The 19,587-nt window shown below is 40.2% G+C and overlaps 1 protein-coding gene across 9 annotated transcripts in view; it reads left to right on the forward strand.

Moving 5' to 3' along the window:
• Window positions 1-19,587, forward strand: part of LOC123516108 (tensin-1-like) — a 400,888-nt gene that overhangs the window by 373,317 nt on the left and 7,984 nt on the right. For all 9 annotated transcript variants that reach the window (XM_045275202.1, XM_045275204.1, XM_045275203.1 and 6 more), the window contains 3 exons: window positions 15,626-15,910; window positions 16,568-16,728; window positions 16,862-17,155. In XM_045275202.1, coding sequence (XP_045131137.1) covers window positions 15,626-15,910; window positions 16,568-16,728; window positions 16,862-17,155 — 740 coding nt within the window. The remainder of the gene's footprint in view (window positions 1-15,625; window positions 15,911-16,567; window positions 16,729-16,861; window positions 17,156-19,587) is intronic.

The following is a 19,587-nucleotide window of genomic DNA, read 5'->3' on the forward strand; positions in this document are numbered from 1 at the left end:
TCGTATAATTCCATGTAAAGTGTTCCTATCTTTTCCTCTCTTATCCTCAAATATAATGCACCCACCACCACTATCATCCCACCATACCCCTCTCCTCCTCCTCCTCCTCCTCCTCCTCCTCCTCCTCCTCCTCCTCCTCCTCCTCCTCCTCCTCCTCCTCCTCCTCTTCATTGTCATCCATGCGACAGCAGTTTCAGCTTTCAAATACAAATTGGAGAAATATTTGGACTCCAGTCAACAAATTCGATACAATCCACTGTCGTCACAAAATGCAATTAAATTCGCTCTGGTGCACCTTTGAAATGTTGCTTTGCTGAGGCTGCCGCTGGTTCTCCGACACTGGAGAGAAATACGAGTAGAAATAGTGATACTTTTTTTCTCTATCCTTTAAAATATCTACGTAATTTCTCTTAGTATTTCTCCTTTCTGTCAGGTGTGAGTAATAGCAGCGGTGGGTGGGGAGGAGCCTTTGTTTGTACTACCCTATTTTTCTCACTGTACGTTTGATAGCGTAACTTACATACAGACCCTCGGGAGTCAAGAGTCTATTACTGTTTATTCTTCCTTTGTACTCCTTTGTTTTCTTCCTCTAACTGTTGTATTGTACCTCCTCTTCCTCCTCTTTCTCCTCACAAAACTTCTGCTTCTATCACCGTCATCGAACACCAACTCAGATTCCTCCCTTCCTCTCCCACAAGTAACACAAACTCGCCTTATTTTATATATAACACTGAAGGAACCTGTCGCGACATTCCTCTTCCACCTCGGCAAAAGGTGACCTAAGAAAAGGATAAATTAGGCCTGACACTTCCTTTAAGGGCGTGAAGGACAGCTGCATTTCATAGCGGCGTGAGCTCCAAGAAAGAGATCTGTGCTGGTGGTTTGTGGTCTGCTTTGTTCCTTTGAGAGAGAGAGAGAGAGAGAGAGAGAGAGAGAGAGAGAGAGAGAGAGAGAGAGGGGGGGGGATCAAAAGGACTTTTAAAAACCTTCAGTCACTACCAACCGCGCCATCACTTTCTCGTCGTTATATGTACTTCCCTTTACTCTTCATCCCACAACTACTGCTACTGTTAGTAATTACAACATCAGCAACAACAACAACAAAAACAACGACTGTAACAATAAGAACAATAATAATGATGATGATGATGATAATGATAATAATAGTAATAATGATAATAATAATAATACTCATAGTAATAGTGATAAAAGAATAATGTTGATGTTAATGGTATACTACTACTACTACTACTACTACTACTACCACCATCCTCCATCACCACCACCGCTTACATTGCTGCTGTTATTACCACTACCACTATCATCACTCCCACCACTATTGCCACCATTACCACTCCATACATTGAATAATTTTTCAGTGCCGTCGTGTCTCAGCCTCTCTAACATGGCACTTGCTGTAGTTCTGGACACGTCGCCATCCTTAGCTGCTTGTCCGTCGGCGGTGTCGTGGCGAGGAACATGTAGTGCTTGTCTCGGTGCGGTGGGTTGTGGGTCATGAAATTGTAGTGGTGGTGGCGGCAGTGGCGGTGGTAGTGTGTCGCGGTGTGTTTGTCCGAGTAGAAGGCGTTTCCGCGTCAGTCTGAGCGCACAAAAGAGGAGGGCACTTGGGAAAGAAGAGACCACAATGCCCATTCTTTGTAAAGGCGACTTGAATGAACGTAGGAGAGAGAGAGAGAGAGAGAGAGAGAGAGAGAGAGAGAGAGAGAGAGAGAGACAGACAGACAGACAGACAGACAGACAGACAGACAGACAGACAGACAGACAGACAGACAGACAGACAGACAGACTTCCAAATAGAAAAGTGGATTTTGTATTGGCTCATAAATTTTCTGTTAAAAAAAAAATGAAGACAGATGGACAAACAGGCAGGCAGGCAAGCAGGCAGGGTAGACAAACAGACAGAGAGGAGTATCATTCGCCATTCATATGCAATGAGAGATAACTTAGTCACTATGATTTTTTTCCTCTATTAAGAAGAGAAATGACAGCCAATCAGACATACACACATACAGACAGACCAGACAGGCAGTCAGACAGAGAAGTGGATCTTTCATCATTAATATGCAATCACAGCTGCCTCTCAGTCCATTCAGGTTGTTGCGTCACTGCAATGTTGTGACCTGCATCAGGCGGACGGTGATCAAAGGGATTATTTAACAAAATACATCTCATTACGTACGGGATTGTATAAATGTAGTATAATAAGATACAAACGTCACACAATATTAAGTAGTGAAAGGTTCCAGCAATGCCAAGCGCTTGCATCTTATTTTCATGCTAACCGTCTTTTTGTCTTCATATCTTCCTTGAAATTGAATATATATATATATATATATATATATATATATATATATATATATATATATATATATATATATATATATATATATATATATATATATATATATATATATATATATATATATATATATATATATATATATATATATATATATATATATATATATATATATATATATATATATATATATATATGACAACCACTATGGAACCCCAGTATGGCCTCCAAGACTCAAGATGCAGAGCTGAAAAGGAAAGTGGGATTAATGAACCTGTTGACGATCAACATTACGTAACCATGAAACATTATGAATACTACAAAATTGAGCGCTAGACATTCTCCTTTCCTTTCTATCTCCTTTTTCTTTAATGATATTGGCAATTCTTTTTTTTTTCTCAAAAAGTCTTACCAGAAGCACTGAAAAGTGTTAGCATAAATATTTATCTTTACTTGTTATCTACTATTTATCAGTCTGTTTCTTTGTCTGTCTGTGTGTCTGTTCGTCGATTTATCAGTATCTGTAAATGTATTACCACACACACACACACACACACACACACACACACACACACACACACACACACACACACACACACACACACACACACACACACACACCAATATAGATAGACATATAAACAAACAAACAAACAAACAAACAGATAGACAGACAGACAGACAGGCAGGCAGACAGAAAGACAAAGAGAGAATTCGTGGTGTACGTAAGTTCATCCTAACTGACTTCAAAGACCACACCTCTTGTTACCTCGGAATGATTGGTCACCCCACAGTTCCCTCAGTGACCCAATTTGACCTTAAGTAACCTCAGAAGGTACCCGAAGCTAGGGTGTCAGTGTCAAATGTCAAGTGGTAATGAGGAAAGGTAACGAGAGTGAGGCAGCATTTTACTCCCAGCGTGATTCCAGTGAAGAGAGAGAGAGAGAGAGAGAGAGAGAGAGAGAGAGAGAGAGAGAGAGAGAGAGGGTGGGAAGGAATATGAGAGGCAGGAAGTGGACCAGTGAGGGAAATTCGAGACAGTAAGTGAGAAGAAAGAGAAGAAAGGAGAAAGGGAAACAGTAAGAGAAAACAGATGTGCAAAGGGGTGAGGAAAATAACAAATGTGAGGGCGAGAGAGAGAGAGAGAGAGAGAGAGAGAGAGAGAGAGAGAGAGAGGAAAAACAAGAACACGTGTAAGACAGAGAATGTAAACTCCAAGGTCATTATTTACCTCCATGGGGGTCCTTGCCCACCACCTCCTCCTGCTCCTCCTCATTCTCATCCTCCTCCTGCCACCCAACATACCTGGAACCTCCCTCTTCTAAACACTTCAGCAATTTTCACTCTCATCCACTATCTTTGTTCCGTCCCTCCCTATCGTTCCCTCCTTATCGTTCAGCTCCTTCACCTGACTACATTCCCTGCATCCACCACATTCTTTACTCTCCCACTAAATATCTCTTCTTAAATAACTCCTTTACACTGCACTCTTTCATATTTTTCCCCAGTATCAGTACAGAAAAATTAGACGAGATAATCAGACAGGTCTCTTCCTTCTCACTTCCCTTCGTCTCCCCGGGGTCAGGGTCACTGGATAAAGAGGAAGAGTGGGTCAGGTCACCAATGGAGCTTTCGTCACCTCAGGGAAGGAATTTAGGGTTGTGGGGGAGAACCAACAGACAGAGGAAGGCGTGAGGTGATAGGTCAGGCAAAGGGACAAGATGGGGATGATTGTATGTCCGACTTCCTTTCTTCTTCTTTTAGGTCCTTTTTATTTATAGGAGTCTGTCTCTCTCTCTCTCTCTCTCTCTCTCTCTCTCTCTCTCTCTCTCTCTCTCTCTCTCTCTCTCTCTCTCTCTCTCTCTCTCTCTCTCTCTCTCTCTCTCTCTCTATATATATATATATATATATATATATATATATATATATATATATATATATATATATATATATATATATATATATATATATATATATATATATATATATACTCTCAGATTTCATCGTTGTCGTCGTCCAACTCCACGTCCTCCTCCTCGTCCTCCTCCTCCACCTGCTTCTCCTTCTCGTCCTCGTCACCTGGTTTTCCTCCTTCTCCTCCTCTCCTCCTCCTCCTCCTCCTCTTCCGAGAGGTCTCTTCCGAGACCAGTTCTGGGATTTCGTCTGAAGAGCCATAATGACCCAGTGAATGGACCCATTGAGGCACCCAGCGAGCACCCACCAGGCGGGGAATACAAGGATAAGTCCCGCACTTTTCAGAAAGATATACACAGAACCTCAGTTTAATGCCGCCGCTGAAAGAATTTAATGCAGTGGTCGACTGCTAACACCTCTTATGTGTGTGTGTGTGTGTGTGTGTGTTTCACTGTTTGATCTGCTGCAGTCTCTGACGAGACAGCCAGACGTTACCCTACGGAACGAGCTCAGAGCTCATCATTTCCGATCTTCGGATAGGCCTGAGACCAGGCACACACCAACACCACACACCGGGACAACAAGGTCACAACTCCTCGATTTACATCCCGTACCTACTCACTGCTAGGTGAACAGGGGCTACACGTGAAAGGAGACACACCCAAATATCTCCACCCGACCGGGGAATCGAACCCTGGTCCTCTGGCTTGTGAAGCCAGCGCTCTAACCACTGAGCTACCGGATGTGTGTGTGTGTGTGTGTATGTGTGTGTGTGTGTGTGTGTGTGTGTGTGTGTGTGTGTGTGTAATTCACCTCGGTCGTCTGCTGGTCACCCAGCCAGTCTTCTTCATTACGGAGCGAGCTCAGAGCTCATAGACAGATCTTCGGGTAGGACTGAGACCACAACACACTCCACACACCGGGAAAGCGAGTCCATAACCCCTCAAGTTATATCCCGTACCTATTTTACTGCTAGGTGAACAGGGGCCACACATTAAGAGGCTTGCCCATTTGCCTCGCCGCTTCCCGGGACTCGAACCCGGCCCTCTCGATTGTGAGTCGAGCGTGCTAACCACTACACTACGCGGTGGTTACGTGTGTGTGTGTGTGTGTGTTCCTCTTATCATTATTCTTCTCCGTTGTTTCTTCTTCTTCTTCTTTTCTTCTCCCTTTCTCTTTCTCCTCCTGCTCTTTCAATGCAGAAACTGAAAAGGCTTTACATATTACCTGCATATTTTTTGGTTCCAGGGTTTAGATAAAAAGGTTACCCAATTGTAGCAACAGGGAATAGTGGCGTGGTGAATAAGTTTAGTACACCGAAGTTTGTGCGGTAATCGTCAGTCATGGAGGGGGGAGAGAGGAAGAGGGTAAGTGGTCGCGTTCTAGAAGGTATCAGAACAAAGGGAAGAAAGTAGGTAGTGGTGCAATTGTGATGGAATAAAGAGGAGGAGTAGGAGGTGGCAGTGGTAGTGGTGTGGAGTGGTGATGGTGGTGGAAAGAGGAGGAAGAGAAGAGTAATACTGATAATAATAATAATGATAATAATAATAATAATAAAAGGTAGATAAGGAGGAGGAGGAGGAGAAGGAAGTGGAAGAGGAGGAAGAGAATGAGATGGAGGAGACGGAAAGAGGAAAAGGAGTTGGAGGAGGAGCAAGAGAAGGAAAAGGAGGAGGAGGAGGAGGAGGAGGAGGCAGAAGGAGGTAAAGGAAAAAAAATAGAGAGAGAGAGAGAAAAAAAAAAGTGGGATGAAAGTGCGCCGGGTTTTGCACGTTGAGTTGAGGTATATAAGTAAGTCATAAGAACATTTTTGTAGTATCGGTAGTGTCTCGAGGGATCCGTGTTGGAGGAAGTCTGGGGTTAAGTGCTCGGGGTGAAGACGAAGGTCATCTAGAAGCAGAGGAAGTGAGTCAGGCTGCAGAGGGCGTGGGAAGGATGTGTTTTGGAGGGCGAGGGCATTAACTCAGCCCATCCCAATCTTTTTTTTTTTTTTCTTCTTTTTTTCCTTCTTTTTTTTTTTTTTTTTTTTACTCGTGATTACTGTGCGTGTATCTTTTTAAGTCAACTAAATACGTACGTTGCATGTTGTTGGTTCTTTTTTATGTTTGTTTTTTCATCGTTTAGCTCTTTATTGTGTTATCTTTTCCACTCCCTCTTCCTTCTTTCAAGTTTCCTTTGTTTCGTTTATTTCTTCCTCGCGCTTCTCCTCCACTTCCCTCCTCCATCTTCCTTGTCTTCTTCTTCTTCTTCTTCTTCTTCTTCTTACTATTATTATTATTATTATTATTATTATTATTATTATTATTATTATTATTATTATTATTATTATTATTATTACTCTTATTACTATTATTGTTATTAACATTATTCTTCTCTTCATTCTCCTCCTCGTTTTCGTCCTGCTCTTTTTTTCCTAATCCTAATGCTCTTCTCCAATATTTCATCCATGTCCTCGTCCAGCTTCATCTCTTCCTCTTCTCTCTGATCTCCTCTCTCTCCTCTCTTCTCCTCTCGTCTCCTTTCCTCTCCTTCTCCTCTTGTCTTCTTTTGATATTGGTCAAAGTTTCTTATATTACCACCTGATAATGAGATGCACACGGATGATCATTAGTCTTGTTGCTTATTATTTATCATCAGTCACCTATTTATCTATTTATTTATTTTGTATGTTTATCGTTTAATCAGTCCTATTCAATCATGTTTTTTCCCCTCATTATTTTCCAACTGGTTTGTTTACTGGTGGGAGGGAAGCATATAAGTCATGTTTGTGTCGCTATACGGTTATGCTTCACTACAGCAGATAAAGTTATTGCTGACCTCAAATAGCACACAACCCTGCCAGCTCATCCTCCTCCTCTTCTTTCTCCTCTCCCTCCTTGGTATTCGCTGATTGGTGAGGTGTTCTGTAAAATATAGGTAATTCACTTAGGCAGACACCACCTCCACAACCTCCTCCTCCTCCTCCTTCTTTTCCTACTTCTCCTTCTCCTCATCATCATTCCCATCCTCATCCTTTCCTTACTCATGAAGCTGTACTCCTTCCGTACCCTTCTGTCCCCTTGTTTTTTTTTTTTTTTTTTGTTACCTCTCTTAGCTTAATATGATCTCTCTCTCTCTCTCTCTCTCTCTCTCTCTCTCTCTCTCTCTCTCTCTCTCTCTCTCTCTCTCTCTCTCTCTCTCTCTCTCTCTCTCTCTCTCTCTCTCTCTCTCTCTCTCTCTCTCTCTCTCTCTAAGTGTGAACCAATGGATAGATAGCATAACGGCTGCATCTATTTTAATTCATCTGTTAGTTAGGTGCACACGTTTCCACTTATGTTTTTACTGCAGTGGCTTATTGACAGAATTAAATGCCTGCATATTGTACTAATCTTTAAAGGGATAACAAAAAAAAAACATTTTAAAAGAAAACTTAAAATGCTTACCAAGTTAAAGTTAGTACGCTCTTGTAAATTTAGGTGAGAAGCGAGTTTCAGTGTTTAAACTCTACGGGAATTAAGTTGCAACATTAATGTTTCTCTCCCCCTCTCTCTCTCTCTCTCTCTCTCTCTCTCTCTCTCTCTCTCTCTCTCTCTCTCTCTCTCTCTCTCTCTCTCTCTCTCTCTCTCTCTCTCTCTCTCTCTCTCTCTCTCTCTCTCTCTCTCTCTCTCTCTCTCTCTCTCTCTCTGCGACCAACCCAAGCAGTTTTATTCTGTGCTCGTATAGGCTACACCCTTTCTGGAACTTTTGAGAAATTTATGTATCCAAGCGCCTATGACAATTAACTAAAAACGTTTATAAATTAATATCTTAAGATTTTCTCTAGTTTTTTTTTTGGGGGGGGGAGTGGGGCGGGATGGACTGTAAATATAGAAATAAAAGAACTGTTTCTGCCTTTCAAATATAAAAAAAAAAATACTTATATTTAGTGTTGAATAATTCTAGTGTTGGTTCTAAATGCACGATAAAAGAAAATGCCACATCTCAAACTCGTAAGGCATGAGTTGCGTCTGACTGTAGTGTACTGATGAATTCGCTATACTTTAATCTCATTTCAATCATTATTATTTTTTTTTTTTTACTTGACTGAATTTCCTTTCTAAAACAAAACATTATTTCCTACTCCGCATTCACGTACACTGCCCATGTCGTTTACGCTACATGTCGCAAAAATCCTATTCCTAAAACGTATTTCCAACTGTGCACTCTCATCCACCAGTCAAGTCATACACTTCTCCATGCACTCCATTATCTAAAGTACCCTCTGAAAAATAAAGCACCTAGGTTGACTATCACTGCTTTAGGTACTCTCTCTCTCTCTCTCTCTCTCTCTCTCTCTCTCTCTCTCTCTCTCTCTCTCTCTCTCTCTCTCTCTCTCTCTCTCATGGAAGAAGTTGGTTTCGCAATGCTTCCCGACTTAAACTTTCCTGACAACATTACTAGTCAATTGTGCTTCATTTTCATTTTTTTTTTTTTTATGCATCAGCCACCTTCAGAGTTCCGTGGCATGTGGTTATTCTCATCTCCTCTTTCCTTCTCTTCATTCACTCTTTCCGTCTCTCCCTGCTCCTTCTGTTCCTCCGCCTCCTTCTCCTCCTCTCGCATCCGCTTCTGCCACTTAAGGCTAATTTTGAGGGCTCTGACATCCGTTTTTTAAATTCCCAAGTCGTGCACTGTCAGGTCGGGCATCCGTCACAAGGCAGACCTTGCCACAGATATTCCATTTTTGCTTACTCATTTTATTGCAGCCTGTTACTTCTTGTTTCTTGTTGCCTGCGTGTCACTCCCCGGCTTGCGAGAATGTCTAGAGACGTTCGTAACAATGAGGGATGATAAGGAGAAGCGTATAAAAGTAATAGAAGAGGAGGAATTCGAACTGTGCATACTAAATCCGTAGTGGTAAATTTCATCCTTTGAGACCACACATTCCACGCGTTCCCATAGCCATGCCCGAGCGCGTCCAGACCTCTGCACGCGGCATCGACTACAGTCCAATAACGCATCCCCCGGAGTAAGACATCTGCTCTAATAACCCGTGCATCACCCACTTCATAAGGTGCTGAGTGATTTGCAAGAGCATGTGTGAAGTCAACTGTGGAGAATTATGGAAATTTACTTAAATAAATTAATAAGCTGAAAGCTAATACGGAAAAGTTATGGGGCATCGTGGTATGTCCGCTTGTCAAAATATGGCGTTGTGAATGATAAAATCTTGATTAGTCTTGTTCGAGAAGTGAGCCCCGTTGTCTTGGCTGCCTCTCGTCTCGTGTCTGTTGAAGATAACGTTTTTCATGGTAGCTATTTTCCGTAATTCCGCCGCTGGACATCACTGCCATCGCATAGCTGATGCCGTACTCTTGTATGACGGGATGGTATATACTAAATCGCAAAACAAATGTAATAATGGCTGGCCTGGCAACCTGTACAACTTGTTGTTACTGCCAGGTGGGGAGTGCGATGTAGTGCCACAGCGCCCGACGTGTGCAACGCGACCAGTAGTACTGATGGCTCAGACTGATGCGAGACCAAAGGGTTCCATTATCTTCCCTAGTTACGCCCGATTTATAAAATGCAAAAGTTTATATGTGTGTGTGTGTGTGTGTGTGTGTGTGTGTGTGTGTGTGTGTGTGTGTGTGTGTGTGTGTTAATGAAATAAGAAAAAAAAAAGAGAAAGCAAAGATTGTGTGAGTTGCATTGTGTTTGTGGCAAGAGAGAGAGAGAGAGAGAGAGAGAGAGAGAGAGAGAGAGAGAGAGAGAGAGATGTGAGGGGAACTTGAGCCTATATCGCCAATAGGTTTTCTTCCTGGTGCTATGAATAGTCAATCTTCTCTTGCGTTGGCATCGCAAAAATTTTCCAAATGACATCTCTTCGTCATTATCATTTTTAATCCTAAATGTTCATGCCACGTCCCGGTGCACTGCGATGCACTCATAGCGGAAGACAGGACAAAATATGGGGTAGTTTTCCGCCACTCACTAACAGCAAGAAGAAAGCCATTTCTCCGAAGGAATCCAACGGATTACTGAAGTCTACCTCTCTTGTGCACTGACCACTTAGTTACAGATTGTCTTAAAAAGAAAGAAAAAAACTTGGAAAAATATTCCCAATGAAAATTTGACTAGGTGTTAATCAAAGACTTCATTGCTAGTTCTAAAAAGAAATTGAAAATATAGCAAAGTCCTGTAGGCAAAATGCAGCAGTAATTTTCAGATTATATGACTAGTTACATTGTAGAAGTGAAAAATAACATCATCTTGATGTGAACTTTCATCAGACATTGGCCATGAGTGAAAGGGTAAACACTGGCCTTACAAGAAGTGACTCGTACTGCACTTGTTGCGCTGTCTCAGCTGCCTCCATACAAGTGCTAAACCACTTCAAGTTTGTTTTAATGTACAGGAATTCCAGTTCAACAAATCCATCGTAGACAATGAAAATGAGCAACATCAAATGTTCTTGATTTGGTGAACGCTCAGCATAACTGCAAGGTGGAGTATTGCATGCGCATATTATTGTAAATATAATGAACTATTCTCCTTTCATCGTTTTGTTTTGTTTCTTTCAATCGATAGATTCTATAATTATTTGATTTGAGATCTGCAACATCACCCGGCTCGATGATAGAAGACAAGCATTGTCAGAGAGGCAGACGACCAATAGATAGATAGACAGATAGACATTGTTTCCAGTGCTGGCTGCCAGATGGCTCATAAATGGTAAGGAAAGGTTTACTAATTGATGGTTATCCAGGTCAGGACTTGTAGACTTGGGTGCAGGTGGCAAGACTCCCGGGTAAGAAAGAGAAGAAGAAGAAGCACCTATACCACCACCATTTATATAATCATCAATACCACCAACACCACCACCAAAAATAACAAGAACAATGGCAGCAGCAACAACAATTAAAAAAAAAAAAAAAAGGAAAAAATAGAGGAGGAGGAAGTAAAGGAGGCAGGGCAGCCATGCATGTCATGAGTACTGCTAAAGAAAATTCGAAGGTTGCAGTTTCTATCGGATGTGGATGAGAAAGACATAATACTGAAACTGAATGGTACTCTGCTACGTCTCTGCACTTGGCAGTTGTAAAGTAGTGTGTGTATATATATATATATATATATATATATATATATATATATATATATATATATATATATATATATATATATATACATATAATTTTACTGATTTTGATCATGGAGGTGTTGGGTAAGTGTGCATTCATGTCACCGTTAAGTGGTTTTTTTTCCTATACCTGATTCATTAGGTGTTTAAGTTTTAATATTTCAACTCGATTATCTAGATTTTTTTATTGTGACTTACGTCACCTAAATATCAACTTAGAGATAATAATTCATAGACTTAGTTATTTATTTGTGTAAAACAGCCGAGCTGTCGGTCGCGAAAAGTATAAATACCTTTTAAAGAGAGTTCTATATCTATTTCTTTATTTTTTTTCCTTAATCCTCAATGACATTATCATTGTAAATGTTAGAATAACCACCATAATCCTCATATAGACGACAAAAGCTTTTCATAGAGTCTGGGACAAATCTTTGATTTCCAAACTGCCCTCCTACGGTTTCTATCCTTCTCTCTGCAACTTTTCTCAATTTTCCTTTCTGACCGTTTTATTACTGCTGTGTTAGATGACCACTGTTCTTCTCCTAAATCTATTAATAATGGTGTTCCTCAGGGTTCTGTCCTGTCACCCACTCTTTTTCTATTATTCATTAATGATCTTAACCAAACTTCTTGCCCCATCCACTCTTACGGTGATGATACCACCCTACATCTTTCTACGTCCATTCATAGACGACCAACCCTTCAGGAAGTCAACAGATCACGCAGGGACGCCACAGAACACCTTACTTCTGATCTCTCTAAGATTTCTGATTGGGGCAGAGAAAAAAATTCAGTTCCTCCCTCTATCAACTCGACACAACCTTCCAATCAACTACCCCCTCTTCTTCAATGACACTCAACTGTCTCCCTCTTTCACACTGAATATCATCGGTCTGTCTTTCTCTCATAATCTTAACTGGAAACTTCACATCTCATCTCTTGCTGAAACAGCTTCTATGAAGTTAGGCGTTCTGAGGCGTCTCCGCCAGTTTTTCTCGCCCCCTCCCCCCAACTGCTAACTCTGTATACAGGGGCCTTATCAGCCCCGTGTATGGAGCACTCTACGCATGTTTGTGGGGGTTCCAATCACACAGTTTTATTAGAGAGGGTGGAATCAATAGCTTTTCGTCTCATCAACTCACCTCCTCTGACTGACTGTCTTGAGTCTCTTTCTCACCGCCAAAATGTTGCATCTCTTCTTTTATCGCTATTTTTATGCTAACTGCTCTACTGATCTTGCTAACTGCATGCCTCCCCTCCTCCTGCGGCCTCACTGCACAAGGCTTTCTTCTTCCTCTCATCCCTATTCTGTCCAGCTCTCTAATACAAGAATTAACCAGTGTTCTAAATCTTCATACCTTTCTCTAGTAAACTTCGGAACTCCCTGCCTGCTCCTGTATTTCCATTTTCTTACAGCTTGACTTCTTTTAAGAGGGAGGTATCAAGACATTTATTCCTTAATTTTGACTATTTACTTTTCTTTTATGGAACCAGCACTCAAATGGGTCTTTTTTTATATATATTTTGTTGCACTTGGCTGGCATCTCTCCTACATAAAAAATAAATAAATAAAAAAAAATAAATGAATGGCGTCTTTGAAGCTGTCATTTGCGTATGGTTTCCCAAAGAACAAGGTAACAAAATTTGTCATATCCAAGTGTAAAAACTACAGACAGAAAGGTAGACAAGCTTACACACACACACACACACACACACACACACACACACACACACAGGCAGACAGACATACATACAGGAATAATCTCCGTGCATAAGAATTACAGACAGACAGAAAAAAAAAACACATACAGACAGACAAAGTGACATATAGACATGCAGGAAAACAAATTTACATATTTATATATGACTGTTATTGGGATTACCTGGATGATTATCACTGTAATTATTAGTTGAACAAAGTCTGTTTTCATAACGACGATGGTTGGCGTCATTAGGGGCATCAATGGAGCAGAGAGATAAGTAACGTAAAACGTCGTCACTTTCGGGTTAGGGAATTACAATTTGTGACTTTAGTCGCCGCAGGACGGCTTACAGTAGACGGCAGATTTGGAGTGTCGCAGACTGCATAGTTTTACTGCGGTTTCCCCTACCCTCTAAATAGCACTCAGCTCTTACCTTAGGTAAGGTGACACGTTTCCTGTCACTTTTGAGACGGCTTAGTTGGTGAAATTATGAGTGCTACTTTTCTACTCTTAAAATTTGGTGACAGAATTGAGTCTCACGGTTACACTTATGGACTTTCACCATTCACTTGTCTCCGGATCAAAAAAATGTTTACAGGGTTCACAAAACAGAGGATGTGGCAGCCATACAAACAGATTACATTAAGAATATTTGGATTTTTTCCAGGAATGAATAACGTGTCAGAAACTGATACTCTGCATTAGAATCAATATAACGTTTTCTCCCCTTAAGGTAGGACGGTTGTGCGTATTGGATATCAAGTAGGCATGTCTTCACACACGTGTTTACTATTCCATTATGGTTTGCCTGCAGCAGAGAAAAGTTTACTTATGCTTTCTGAACGTAAATTTCTACTACATGATAATCTGGTTTCATAAAGTGAATAATTTAAACACTGTTTTTCGTATACGGAAAAATTAATAAAATGGTATGAAGCAGACCTTAACCATTCATCGCCGAGAGTTGTATGTATGGAAGTGCATGTAGCACCTCAGACGGATTTTGCCTATGTCCACTTCCATGTAGATCTGCGGTAGGGCAGCACGCGGGTGTCCCTCCTGTCATTTTATAATCAGATATGAAAGTCACCCTTTTTAAACTTCTTTTTATTTTCACCTCTGCTCTATCTGGGTATAATTAAATAAATAAAAACTCGTGTAAACACAAGTCTGATACGGTGATACCTCACTGTATTGCCATCCTGCCGTACAGGTAAAAAAAAATGTTATGTGAAGCGAGTCGAATAACCATAATTTTCAAGGATGTAATTTCTATCAATGAAGAAAATCATACCTAGGATAAGCCAAAGTTCATCAGAGAGAGAGAGAGAGAGAGAGAGAGAGAGAGATTTTCCCTTTGGTTTTTAGAACAGCTAGTGTTTTCTTCCTATTGTGCTTTGTCTGTCCTTATTTTTCCACATGCCTATTGTTTTTCATGTCTAGTTATAGCTAACTCAGACTGTTTAGTTTTTTCTTTTCTTTATCTTTTTTTGTGTGTGAATACTGAAACTTATTTCAGAAAGCAAGACCATTTAGATATTACTATAAGACATTATTTTCAAGAATCGAAGACTCATAAAGGTTTCACCATTTGTTTATCTATTTAATGTTACTACATAGCTGACATTCATAGTTTTATTTCAAAATCTTTACACGATACCAACAGTATTTGTGCAGTGTCCAGGAAATGTCACTTTATGGCGAAAGTATTAACTAATTGAACGCGTTGTTACATGCTTAAATTAGTGCGGTTCGCATACAGAGTTCCTGGAAATGCTGCACACAGTGTTGCTGACTGATGGTCCCTCCCACCCTTTGTTCTCACCGGAAATCCTAGAGCAATCAAGGATTCTGGACAGTAATAGGAGATAGAAGGGCTGTCATTTATAATAAAAGATTCAGTGCATGCCTTGTATAATGCGCATTGTGGCCGCCTTATTGTGTGTAAGGTAGTTAGAAGCAGTTACAACATTTCTTAGGAATAAAGATTTTTAAAGAGTGTTTTAGAGTTAACAGTCTTGTAATTTTTTCCCAAATAATATATATTGTATAGAAATTAGATAGCGGAGACGCACCTGTGTCTTACGTTAATTTCTGTTTCTCTCTCTCTCTCTCTCTCTCTCTCTCTCTCTCTCTCTCTCTCTCTCTCTCTCTCTCTCTCTCTCTCTCTCTCTCTCTCTCTCTCATTTAAACTACCGCTCCGTTCTTTCTCTTACCCGTAATCACTCTTATCATTTAGAAGTGGTTAATCCTTCTTCAGAAGCTCCTTTTATATCTATTCATTTTTTGCCCACCACCACCTATCCTCATTATCCCTGTCTTCTCTTCGTCTTTTCCGTATTCATTAATTTTTTGTCCATCACCTTCACCTATCCGAATCATCCGTGGCTTTTCTTTACCCTCCTTTTGTTTAATTTATTTATTTTGTTCATTAATCATCACTTTCACTTGTCTTATTATCCCCGTCTTTTATTCGTCTTTCTCTTATTCTATATTCTTTTCGTCCCTCACCTACATCAGTCTCCTCTTCGTCTTTGTCTGTCTTTACCAACAGCCACTGATATACCTTTTCCCCTTCCTTACCCACAGGCTGAGGAACTAAACAGCATCGTCGGACACGCCTTTCGCCTTGCATACGCAGCACACCTTCAGAAGTCCGGGGCCACTGTCCGTGATGTCATCCCCACACACTCCCACGGCAATACTCCTCCGCTCCCTAACACTCTAGCTCACCACCCAAGTCAGTCACACTCACACACTCACACGCCTTCTCCTTCTGGTACCCCACTTCACATCCACGCCCAGACCCACACCACCCACACCCACCCTCACCAGAGAGCGTGCGACCACAACTGCTCTCCGTCACCACTCCAGGTATGCGTATGTTCATGATTTATTTAATAATTATCTACTTATTCATGTTTTTTAATTTCCATTAGATAAGGGAATGTATAAATATGTATGTGCCGATTGTGCATTTGTTCCATGTTATGAATATTTGCTAACTACTACTACTTCTACTTCTACTTCAACTTCAACTTCAACTTCAACTACTACTACTACTACTACTACTACTACTACTACTACTAATAATAATAATAATAATAATAATAATAATAATAATAGTAATAATAATAACAATAATAATGATCACACACCTGACGGGGCCACACGAGCATAAAGCCCAGGCCCTGTAAAACTACAACTAGGTAAAAATACACATTCAGTGTCTGAAGTTCAGTTTTCCACATAGAAGGGGGAACATCTGGAATGGATTGAGTGAGGAGATTGTAACAACAGAAAGTGTGCACAAATTTAAGGAAAATTTGGATAAATGTAGACACAGAGACAGGTCACTATGAGCCCCGCTCGAACCCTTTAATATACAACTAGGTAAATACAACTAGTTAAACACACACACAGTGATAGATGGATTGGTATAGAAAATTAGATAGATAAGTAGACATTCAGATAGACAGACGTAGATTGTTATATATATTTAATTTTTCATTTAACTTGTGTGTGATGCAGGCGATAGCAGCGTCCCGGGATTCTAGTCCCAGCCCCAGCATGCGCACCCCGGGGAGCCCAGCCCTGGCCGCCCTCCAGAAGCCTTCTTCCCTGCCTGGCCTCCACACACACCCCGAGAATGACAACGCTCCACATTCTCCAGACAGTGAAAACAGTAACAGGTGTGCTTCGGAAAATTATCCGTTTATTTTCAAAGAAGATATGCATTTCGTCTTAACAAACCAGTATTTTTTTCTTTTCTTTTTTCTTTTTTAAGTTATGATACTTTTACTTCTATTGTCTCTGCTCCCACAGCCCGTCAGAATTAAACAGTTCTAAGAGGATAGCAGAGAAGCCTCCTCTTATAAAAAAGCTAAGTGTGACCCTCGAGTCAACCCTGAACTTGGAGGAAGACCTTCACCCCCTAGTCACCTCCTCCTCCTCGCCTTCACCCTCGTGCCAGACATCATGCATCACCACCAACACCTCATCCTCCTCCACCACCAGCACTGCCGTGGTGGGCTACGTTAACGAGAAAGTCACTGACTCCTCTGGCAGCTGCGTTCACCACGCCGATGGACAGGAGCAGCAGGACTTCGACAATAAATGGTGAATACTTAGTAACGTATTATAGGAAGTGTGACATTAATTAATAACAGAGCAGTATAAAATGTAAATTTAATTCAAGTGTTTAGCTGTCTACGAATTTCGAGTTTTGTTGGTAAAATGTGTTACAAAGTTTATCTGAAATTGTAAATATAAATGAAGATCTGTCTATCAACAAAAAAAATAAAAATGAATAAATAAAATAAATAAATTAATTAATTAATTAATTAATTAAAAAAAAAAAAAAAAAAAAATATATATATATATATATATATATATATATATATATATATAATTTAGACTCTCATCCTTGCAATCATTAATTTCTTTCACTGAATATGTATATGTATATATATATATATATATATATATATATATATATATATATATATATATATATATATATTCTACTCTAGAATAGTTGATAGAGTACAAGGGAGAGAGGGATGGATTGACTGTATTTATTTGGATTTAAAAAAGGCATTTGATAAAGTGCCACATGAAAGATTACTTTGGAAGTTATGTAGAGGAGAAGGGTGGCTTAAAAGGAAGCACATTGAGATGGATGGAAAATTATTTGAGGGGGAGAGAAATAAGGACGGTAGTTAAAGATACGAAGTCCAAGTGGAGAGCAGGGGTCAGTATTTGCACCAATGTGGTAGTTGTCCTTAAGCAGGGGTAGCATGGATACACCTGAGCCCATTATGAACGTGTATTTAATAGTATCACAAGACACAACAGGTATAGCCGAGCAAACGAGAGGCTGAGGCGTACGTGTTGCCTGAGGCGTACGGCGAGCGAGAACTGAGGGGAAAGACCTCAAGCCAGCCAAACTGATTCTATACATAGAATGTTTTACAGAAAACGGAGCACGGGCAGTACATAAAGGACATACTAACATACCAATGCTTTTTCTCATATATATATATATATATATATATATATATATATATATATATATATATATATATATATATATATATATATATTCATTTATTTACTTATAAACGACATGCCAGAGGGAGTGAACAGCTACATAAATCTTTTTGCGGACAATGCGAAACTATGCAGAGTTATAAAGCAAAAAGAGGATTGTGAAATACTGCAGAAAGACCTAAATAAGATTTGGAAATGGAGTAAAAAGTGGGAGATGGAATTCAATGTAGACAAAAGCCTTGTCATGGAAATGGGAAAGAGTGAAAGACGACCAGTGGGAATTTATAAGATGGGAGATGGAGTAGAAATAGAGAAAGTAAAAAAGGAAAAGGACTTGGAAGTGACGATGGAAGAAAACAATCAACCGGTAAGCTATATTGATAGAATTTTCAGAGAGACATATAATTTGCTTAGGAATATTGGATTAGCATTTCACTACATGGACAAAGAAATAATTAAGAAATTGATAAGTACTATGATAAGACCCAGATTGGAATATGCAGGAGTTGTGTGGACACCCCATAAAAAGAAACACATAAGGAACTTGGAGAGACTACAAAAGATGGTTACAAGAATGGTTCCAGAATTTGAAGGGATGACATATGAGGAGAGACTAAAGGCTACAGAGAAGGAAGAGAGGGGATCTGATACAAGTTTATAAATTGATTAACAGAATGGATCAAGTGGATAATGAGAAACTGATCCTGAGAGAAGAATATGACATTCGAAGCACAAGATCGCATAGTAAAAAAATGAGGAAGGGAAGATGTCTGAGAGATGTTAAAAAAATATAGTTTCCTGCAAAGATGTGTTGAGACTTGGAACAGTTTGAATGAATGAGTGGTGTCAGCAAAGAGTGTGCATAGCTTTAAAGAAAAATTGGATACGTGGAGATATGGAGACGGGGCCACACGAGCGTAAAACCCAGGCCCAGTAAAACTACAACTAGGTAAATACACACACACATGGCAGTTTACTTTGTGGGAGTGTTGACTGTTAACACACACCACTTCATGCAACACAACACCACCACCACCACTACAGCACCATGCACCAGACACCACCATCACACACAACTACCAGACATTACCATTACATGCAACTACTAAACACATCAATCATGTACCAGACACTATTACACATCATAACACCCCCACACCACAGCACTGCCAACACCAACACCACCACAGTAATGCAGTTTGGTTTGATTGCCCATATGTTATCATTAATTAAGACCTACCTACTCAGTAAGATATAAAAAAAAAATGCTCTTTAGTTTTAAATCAGTAAAGATCCTTTATCATGGAATAAAACTTTTTATGTGTGTGTGTGTGTGTGTGTGTGTGTGTGTGTGTGTGTGTGTGTGTATTCACCTAGTTGTATTCACCTAGTTGTAATTTTACAGGGCCTGGGTATCATACTCGTGTGGCCCCGTCTCCATGTCTACACACATCCAACTTTCCTTTAAAACTATGCACAGTCCTCGCTGACACCACCTC

The sequence above is a fragment of the Portunus trituberculatus genome, chromosome 40, assembly GCF_017591435.1.
Source record: "Portunus trituberculatus isolate SZX2019 chromosome 40, ASM1759143v1, whole genome shotgun sequence".
NCBI classification, from domain to species: Eukaryota; Metazoa; Arthropoda; class Malacostraca; order Decapoda; family Portunidae; genus Portunus; species Portunus trituberculatus.